This window comes from Dreissena polymorpha, unplaced genomic scaffold (assembly GCF_020536995.1).
Source record: "Dreissena polymorpha isolate Duluth1 unplaced genomic scaffold, UMN_Dpol_1.0 chrUn008, whole genome shotgun sequence".
Taxonomy (NCBI): Eukaryota; Metazoa; Mollusca; class Bivalvia; order Myida; family Dreissenidae; genus Dreissena; species Dreissena polymorpha.
This window is the reverse complement of record NW_026273322.1, coordinates 409,280-419,115: the sequence shown is the minus strand read 5'-3', so window position 1 is coordinate 419,115 and position 9,836 is coordinate 409,280. Positions and strand designations below refer to the sequence as shown.

General features: G+C 33.5%; 1 protein-coding gene across 1 annotated transcript in view; it reads left to right on the top strand.

Moving 5' to 3' along the window:
* Positions 1 to 1,821: 1,821 nt before the first annotated feature.
* Positions 1,822 to 9,836, top strand: part of LOC127863432 (multiple epidermal growth factor-like domains protein 10) — a 128,089-nt gene continuing 120,074 nt past the window's right edge. The window contains exons 1-3 of the mRNA XM_052402960.1: positions 1,822 to 2,162; positions 4,752 to 4,882; positions 6,485 to 6,623. Of these exons, the coding sequence (XP_052258920.1) occupies positions 2,000 to 2,162; positions 4,752 to 4,882; positions 6,485 to 6,623 (433 nt within the window). The 5' untranslated portion in view covers positions 1,822 to 1,999. The remainder of the gene's footprint in view (positions 2,163 to 4,751; positions 4,883 to 6,484; positions 6,624 to 9,836) is intronic.

Below are 9,836 nucleotides of genomic sequence, written 5' to 3'. Positions count from 1 at the left end.
AAACATGGTTTTCATGTATCAACAGTAGCAAAACAGCATATTACACATTTTACATATGATCATTCTACTTTTGATGTGTGAAATGTCACAGTGCAAAATACATAATAATTTAGCGCCTACTAATCCAAACTATTGGTCTGAAATTAAAAAAATAATCAATGGGCTAATTAAAATGAAGTTACATAATAAAAGCATATTCTTTGTTTGTTTAACAATGTGTTCGCAAATAAGATTTAAGCTCCGCTCGATCAATTGAATAAAGAAAGAAACAAATGGATGCTAGTTTCTTGCTGCTTTGCTAATAACATATCGAGTGCGTCAAGATTTCAGAGCATTGAAACTTACAGTGCTAGGTATAATTAAATTTCTGAATTATTTTTTTTTTAAATTTATTTTCGAAGTTTTGATAAAAAATGCGATTCAACAAAACCGTACCACGATAAATATATATTATAGAATTTGTAATTCTCAAAATCGTTTAATGTACCGCGGTATACCAATTTTCAGGTATTTTGTTGCAAATCTTATATAAACAGCCATAAACTTTTGATTAACATAAAACAAAATTGAATGAAAACTTCTTTAGCAAACGTATTACACAATATATATCCAAGTTATAGACAAAATATATTATATGTTCTTAGCCTCCATGATACAAATTATTATTATGAGCACGCCATGTAACAAAATTGCAGATTTATTAATTAGTCTTAAATAAGTCAGTATACACTTAAGTCTCTCGCTCCGGATCCATATAGCATTTAACTGGGGGGGGGGGGGGCTGTACTAGGGGGCTGTAAGTGTTCAATGAGTTATCATAATTTAATTAGTTGATTTTAACAAATGGTGCTTTTCAATATATAATTTAGTTAAATTAAACGCCGTGTGTAAATTATGTATAACCTTCCTGTTTAATGTTTATATAAATGTTTATGGAGTTAAAACAGTTAACCACACCATTTGCACTATCAAGTTATACATTTAAAAAATCACAACATTCATGTGTTTTTTTCTAACCTAGCAAGGCTGTTACATTCAGTTGTGTTATTTGGGTATGTTTAGAATTTATACAATTTGACAAGTTATTTAACCTTAAGATGAAGTTTTTAATGTATTTATAATATCCAAACATGGTTGAAGTGTCTTTAAAAAGTTATAAATCATTTAAAGGTATTTATGTATATGACGTAATCGCCATCGACATGCAAAACGTACAAAACCTAGCTTGCTTAATAAATATATTGTGATTATAACCAATATTTACATATTAATTAAACCTTAGCTTCGAACTTCATTAAATTATTTAGGACCGGGTAAGCAATTGCATTTTCAATTAATTATATTCACATTTTCTCACGCTTTTTATTAGCGCCGATAAACAAGTTTAAAACAAATCAGACCTATAGTATTAATTTTTATTTTGAAAACTATTTTTCATACAATACATATAACTGAATTCAGTGAATTAAAAGAAAAGGCTATGTCTTTTTAAACTGCATTTTACGTTGAATATTCAAAGTGTTCATTCAATTTTATTTCAACATTTCATATCACTTGCCTTTACAGAGTGTGGTGGGAACCTGACAGATCCAGTAGGCATCATCACGAGCCCCAACTTCTCGTCGAATTATAGCAACAACGTCCAATGTACCTGGGTCATCAACGCACCAGAGGGCTACGTGATCAATGTTCATACTTGGCATTAATTTTAATTATTGTTCAATCAACTAACAATAATTATACGGTTTAAATCTATGTTTGGCATTTAATAAAGAAAGTGGATTATATTATCTTAACATTTGACATCTAAAACTAATATAATATTCATTTAAATCAAATTATTATATGTACAGGTTATACTTAAAATATGTTATCCAAGCTACAAAATGTTTTGCACGCACAAGTTTCATTACAATAAATATACACTAAATTGCTTGTCTTTTGTGTTTCCAGGTTACTTTACAGAGTTTGCACTGGAGTCCCTATTACGGTTGTTGGGATGACAACGTGGAGCTCTTCCACGGACCTAGCGCCTCCTATCCGTCGAATCGGGAAGTACTGCGGGACAAAGCCACCTCTCTTGCAGTCGAACTCTGCCCGTATTATCTTCACCAGATACTCAGCGAGGGGTTTCAATCTGACGTATACATTCTCTGTGCAAGGTAGGAATCATTATAAGAAAGCACCCTTTGCGTGTTGATTAAAACAAAGCTCTAAATCAAAATCTGCACTTTTTCAGATCTTTGTAACCATGCCTTTTATTACATTTATTTGTCATATATTTTATATTTCTAAAAATGCATACGCGCAGATCCGTTACATCGCTGCTTGCGAGATCCACGGATTATGTAGCTAAGTATGCATAAGCATAGTTCTGCCGTCTCAAACACGTATTTACCTACCTTTTTGTTGCATCACGTTGTTTATCCATAGGTTTAAAAATGTTCAGATAAGATATTAATCTTTATTTCAAATGCGTGTTTTTCAATTTTTGAAATCAGAAACGCACTTCCGAATTAGGTCGTTGTTATGTTAACAAAGTCTATCTACAAATGATCAGTTCCCCATAATTTCATGTAAACTGTGTCCTAATTATTAGCAAACGAAAATTTTGCTTCACAGACAACGTCTCATCACTCTTGCGAAAAGCGCAGGTTTTGATACTTGACCCCCGAATACAAACTGCACCTTGCAGTGCATTTTTTATGAATTATGGCAAACCGTTTCTCTAAATTTATATAAATCTTTAACGCTGTCTTTATTGCTATGATGGCATAAGTTATTGATAAATAGCTACTGTATTTCGTTCAAAGTAAGCTACACATACTACGTATTGCGATTTAACATATTGTTAAATTGATTGCCAATGATCCCGTACTTGCGGACTATTTTTGTATTTGTCATTTAATATTTGGTAAAAATTCTTTAGTTAGTTTATTCAAATAATTTAAGTTTAAATTAACATTAGTTTATTCAAATAATTTAAGTTTAAATTAACATTAGTTTATTCAAATAATTTAAGTTTAAATTAACATTAGTTTATTCAAATAATTTAAGTTTAAATTAACAGCCACTGTTACATTTTTTTTAATACAGCTTAGCTGCAACAGTTGAGTGTAAAACTCCAAGGTGCAGGTTATATGTACTTGATGTACGTCATTGTGCCGTCAATTCATTTATCAGTGAAAACATGTTCTTATTATCCCCCGTCATAGGCAGAGGGATATTGTTTGGCGTTGTCCGTCCGTCTTTTCCGTCCGTCCGTCTTTCCGTCCGTCCGCCTTTCCGTCCGTCCGTCCGGAGACATATATTGGAAGTGCTTAGGCGGATTTCATTGAATCTTGGTATGAGTATATATATGGATAAGAGGATGATACACGCCAAATGGCATTGTACACCATCTGTTAATAACGGAGTTATGGCCCTTCGTAGCTTGAAAAAATGCTTTTTAATATAGAGCTTTATCTCTATTTACTACATGAGCCAGAGCCATGAAACTTGCCATGGTAGTTCTCAAACATCTGGGGGTGCTTCACATTCAACACCCATAATCCTAGAGGCCAAGGTCAAGGTCACACATTGAGGTCAAAGGTCACAAATTTGATGAATAATTGATTAATTAGTCATTCCTTTACTATGCATCAAGGGATTCTGTAATAACTGTCCACAATTGTTCTCCATTATCTAACTGCGTGTCAAATATAAGATCCATGTTGCTAGGGTCATGGTCGATGTCACACAGAAAGGTCAAAATCACACATTTTGATTATACATGTATATAGCTTATTTGGTAAGGATTCTACCATACTAAAATGGATTCTCAAAATGTCCCGATTTAATTGTTCTCAATTATCAGGCACAACTCTTTACTTATACCGGGGAGCTTTTCTTTCTGTTCTAAACCCATCCATAAACACAATTTATTTTGCAGGTGATATCAATTCAACGAATTTGCTTGTTTTCTACAATATTCAGAGCTGAATAGTTTTGTTAAAATAACATAAACATATGTACGTCCAATATACATGGTTTTCAGCAATTTAACTAAGTCATCATATTGATATTTAGTAATGATGTGCAGGTCCTTTAAAAAATGGGCCCATCGTGAGGATCATGGTTGACAGCTGCTCTAAATCTCACTGATTTATATTTACATGACCAAGGTATTTGATATTTGGTGGTTAGCTTGACTAACATGTAAAATGAGATGAGTTCCCTCTTATTCAACATTTACCAAACAACGTTGCAAATGTTTATATTATTTGATGATTACTATCTTTTTAAATATGAAATACAAACTACTTATCTCAACTACTTCTATTTATACCAAGAAAACTACATTCGTAATTACGATTCAGAATTGTAACCGTGTCAAACGAACTTGGTAACACTTGTTTATGTACTGATACTGACTCAGTCGAAAGCTTTTTTTATCCTGGGCATCGATTGGTGTATTAGAGTTAGTGAGTGGCCAAACAATATCACATTTATCAACGAATTCTCCATATAAGCAACACAACCAGAGTAATTGCAATGCACATCTAGAGTTGGAATATCACTGACTATTTGAAAAGCAATTGAGGTTTTACAAGATGATGGGCTCGTCCGAAAATTATGTGGTATAAGATACATAATTATGATAAATGCATAACATTCTGTAAATCGATGTTTTCATTATTTATAACATGATATTGTGTATTTGGCTTTACAGTTCATTGATGAATTTAGGATCATCAAGCATTCATTTACAGGTATCAAGTACATGGGCTGTTATGAGGAAAGCAGCAACCGAATCCTTAGAGATTTTGATTACTTTTCTGTTTCGAACTCGCCAACCGAGTGTTCAAAAAATTGCAGCCACTTCCAGTTTTCCGGAGTCGAGGTTGGTTGCAGATTTAAAATAGAACATGTGTAGCCTAAAAGATACATTAACACAACACAAAGGTATAAAATGATAAAATCCTTAGGCTGGACAAATTTAATCTATTAGAATCTATCCCTATTTGTTCGCTATGTGTTGTACATTTTGTGTTTCACCTTTTTATTATTATTGTGACAGTACAAAGTATAAAATACGAGAGGCGCCCATAGTATATTTGAACAAAATCGGTATATACATTAAGACAGTACCGCGTGAAAAACATGTGCAGATTGCTTTTACTCTATCTTGTTCAATCATAATCTTGATGTTTCAACAAATATTCGTCATTTATAGCATAGTGCGTCAAAAAAGTAGTGATACATTTGGAAGGGTTGAAGGCTAAACACGTGTTAAGGAGTATTCAAAGTGAGTTTAAAGCAATATGATATTTGATTAATTTATGCTCAATCTAGAACTTTCGTGATAGCAGTGGACATAAACTCCAAAATATCAATCGTTGCCCTCCAATTCCAAAGTTTAAATATCGCCGAAATGTGGCCACCTCGGAAGTCATCAGAAAAATCAATCGTTTGATAGCCAAAGATGTTCTGTCGACCCTTCTTATGATGTCGTCCTTAGTGGGCATCTCTTTGCAAACTTTATACAATATAATCAACACAATTTTGAAAGCTAAACAAAGACTCATCAGCTTAATGTATTGCACATTAAAACAGAAGAATTAGATCATGGCAGTTACAAATGACGGTAACAGGTGGAAGAAGGAAGAACTTTGTTACTTCTGATAAGGCAATGTACTATTTAGGGGGATCCTACGGCGACGCAAAGTTTCCTATATGAGAAAATGCAAAATAGTTAGCGACAAACTTAAGTTCGTTAAGCGTGACTATTATGCTAAGGGTTTCATGACATGGGCTGGTGTCACTTATAGAGGAAAACCCGAGATTCGTTTTATCAACAAAGGAACTGAAGTAAATTGCAAGTTCTATATCAATAAGGAACTGAAGCTGTTTCTTTGAAATTACGTTCCGAAACTGTTTCCAGAAGGTCAGAAGTCAATGATGTTCCATCGGGAGAGAACATCAAGTCACACATCTAAACAGACCTTCCGTTTCTTAAGAAGGAGAATGCAAACTTTATAAACCGTGTTGTATGCATGCCTAAGTCGCCGTATGCTGCTCCAGTGGACTTTGGTATATGGGGAATCTTTAAATCCGTCTGCAGAATCGCAACGTTCACTCTGTAAAGGAAGAATGGACAAGACTGGTCCAGTATATTTTTAACAAGCATCTTCAATCCTGTCTTATAACGGTGTGAGCTTTTTTACGCATGGCATTGATATCATATTGAACACTTACTTGAATAAAGGTACTGTTGTTATATTTCTGTGTCATTTATTGTGTTGAAATATAATCTGAGCGCCTCTCGTATTTAACCTTAATAATGTCTTCAATCAGCAGTTCATCTAAGCATGCATACATTAAGTTAACAACAACTATAAAAGTTGAGATCCCTTTAAAAAGTACGATGTAAAGACAAACTTCTATTGCTTATTCGTAAACAATGGCCATGCTATGAATATTTTTTGTGTCTGATTGCAATTAGTCGCGGAACAATTGCCTCTGTGGTTATACGCTTCATTCTGCAACTCAAAGGCCAGAGTCGGAGTGTAATGCTTTGTGTCCGGGCGACAGAAGCCAGGTCTGTGGCGCTGATCGGAGAATTAACATCTACAGAAATTGGGGTAAATGTTCAGCTTTGTACCAGATATATTAGTGCATATGACAAGTATAATCACGTGGCACGTGCAGATATACACATAGTAAAACGCCTGTCGCAATAATAAACCATATTTAGGAATATGACATGTACTGTTTTTATTTATGATTTAGACAGTTAATCAGGGTTAAACACTTGTTCTATTTAGATGCCTAACAGTTCACATGTCTAACGGGCGTGTTTAAGATATTGATTTGCAAATAATGCTACATTGATTAATAATAGTTTTTAATATGAAGAACAAAATAAAGTATGCTCAAACCGGTCGTTAAAGTCTTTTACAGACTCTTGAAAGGTTTTTTGATATTCTCAGTATCAATTTAATTGGCAAACATTGATGAATCGTTATTTTAATAAGATTTTAGCTAATTTGCAAATGATTGCAAAATTATTTACCATAGTATATTTAATTTACTCAATGTGGAAGTCAATTTATCCCCAGGTTAAAACAACATGTGTGTCACATGAATAATCGCATACTGGCAAGAGTTTTAAGGTAATTATTTCGAATACAAATAAATTGCCCTTTGATGTCGGTCATTTGTATTTTTACCCAATGTAATTAGCGGGAAAACAATTTTTTAGAAAGGTAAACAAATCATGGGTGTTCGCATTTATTTTCGACTGCCTTTTTTCAAAATGTCACTTTGTCGATTGGCCGTAGGTAAATATCGCTCCATGGTTGTCACGTAATCGTTCATATTTCATGGACGACACATAGTTACTAGCAATGTTCGTTACTCTTAAATTACTGGTGTGTAACCTATCATTCAATTTCTCGTCATGCGCGTATTGCCATGATGACGAGATTTGCATTAACTACCATTTTCCCGTGTCACGCATGGGGCAAGTCCGTCCCGCTCTATTTATGTTAATTTTTCTGCATAATGTGGGATAAAATATTCAATAACACATACATCAGTTTCTAATCCAGTTTAATGTCTGACATAACTAATATTTTCAGTTGTACAAATACGTTGTGATTGCTACATGATTGTGTCTTTTTCCATCTGTTCACCTCTAGATCTAAATGCTAACTGACTTCGTTTCCACACCAAACATCTCGTTCTATCGAACTACACATAAACATACAATAATAAAATTTCTATAACATTTTTGATTGGTCGATTCTGTGCGCGCTTATTGCTGGTTGGTTGAATTACAACCTAGGACTAGAGAAGTCACTATTCAAGTATGTACACGTTAATCATCATTGTGATACAAATAAATAATGCAAATACAGCCCAAGCCTTGTGTCAACAGCATCGTTCCCTTTTTGTTGTTAAACATACACCAGATCTAAATATTTAATCTTTTGAATGTCATGTATACTCGCCATTGATAAACTTGTCAATATTTCTTACATAAAGAAAACCCAAATATTTCACCTAATTTCCTATCATTATGTGACATGGTGAAAAATTATTAAGCGCGAGCATTGCGGAGAAAAAGCTCATTCTACACGAAAAAATAATATTTGTACGGTTTACAGGGACAACCAATATTTACCCTGTGGTATTTTTAGAAATTAAGATATAACGACACGCAATGAATATGCTTTAACGCTGATTGTTAATTGCACGTATCCTTGTCGCAATAATCAATGCGTATATTGGTGGACGCAATTATAGCGTTGTGACGTCACTGCATGCTGCTGATTAAATATAGTCGTGTCCAGTAATCTTTGGCGTTCGGTAATCTTGCGCAATTCACATTTTGACATTTTTGGAAAGTGCGTCTTCTTTTACCTAGATTTACTCATTCCTTTAATCGAAAGATGACCTGATTAAATCTCAGAATGAAAGATATTTTTCTTCATCAATTGTTTTCTATTTGCAATCTGAATTCCCTACAGTTATTCACTCTCTCATTATTAAGTATATTAATAACATATATAGGAATATAATTGTATGATCTCCTGAACCAGTTGTGTAATTGACTTGATCTGAGTTATGAAAAGAGAACTTTTGCTTCCAAAGTTTGACCTTTTACCATACAATGCAAGTAAAGTTTTAAATGCCCGTCATACGCAAAGATCGCGTTTTTTTCTACGGGAAGTCTGATATACAAAAAAAATATTAAATGGTTAAACATATTCCTTTGATTATGTTTTTTCCCCTCAAAACTCTTCTGTTAACAAGCTTATTGAGGTTTTATAATCAAACAAAATATTACCGACCATCGTCTAAAAATCCAAAGCATAGGCATTTAGAGATGAAAGAAGTCTGCCGTGTTTCAAAAATGACAACTAAGATTAATTATCATATTTAAAATTTCGAATACATAAATTTATTTTATCAGAAGAAAACCATTCAAGTATATGTTTAGCGGAATTATGTAAGAAGTGCGTAAGCTTACGATACAATCGAATGGTTTAAAAAATTATGCTTTTTTATCATTTTAATGTGCATTCAAACAGCTTTTGATTTAATATTAGAGTAGTTTAAAGCCGGCAGTCTTCGATCTCGTTTTTATCATACCACCGCATTGATACCTGCCTGAAATAACGTTGCCTGGTATATTTTATATATCATGGAAGTTCTTACATCAGCCATGTGTGGAGGATGGTCATATTACTCGGAATCAACTATAAAGTAATCATTTTTAGTAAAATCGAATCAGATTAAACAATACAAACAATTTGATACCAAGATGTAATATATTTTAAACACAAAATGCAACACAAACGGCCGAAAAACAACAACATTTTTTTACAAATATTAACCTATTTATGCCTAGTGGACTCTCCCATCCTAAATTGGATCAATTTATTTCCAAAATTAGGGATGTCTAGTATATTTATTTCTATATTTAGAATATTTCTTACAGAAATTCCTTTAAGCAAACAGCGCGGAACCCGATGAGACGCTGCATAATGCGGCGTATCATCTGGGTCTACGCTGTTTGTCAAGGCCTTTTTCTAGACGCTAGACATAAATGGGGAAAGCGCGCGGGCTAATGACGTCATTATTTACCCGTCAAATGACAAAAGTCTTATTATTTCCCGCTATAACTGCAGCTTTTTAGCGATTTTTTTTAATTATTCCTTTAAAATCGGGGACGTAGAGGTATGATAAACAGAAAAACAAGTTACTGTCTGATCTTTTTGTAATATATCAGGCTCGGCACGAATAAAATAACGGCTCGCCAAGCCTTGCCGTTATAATATTTTAAGCCT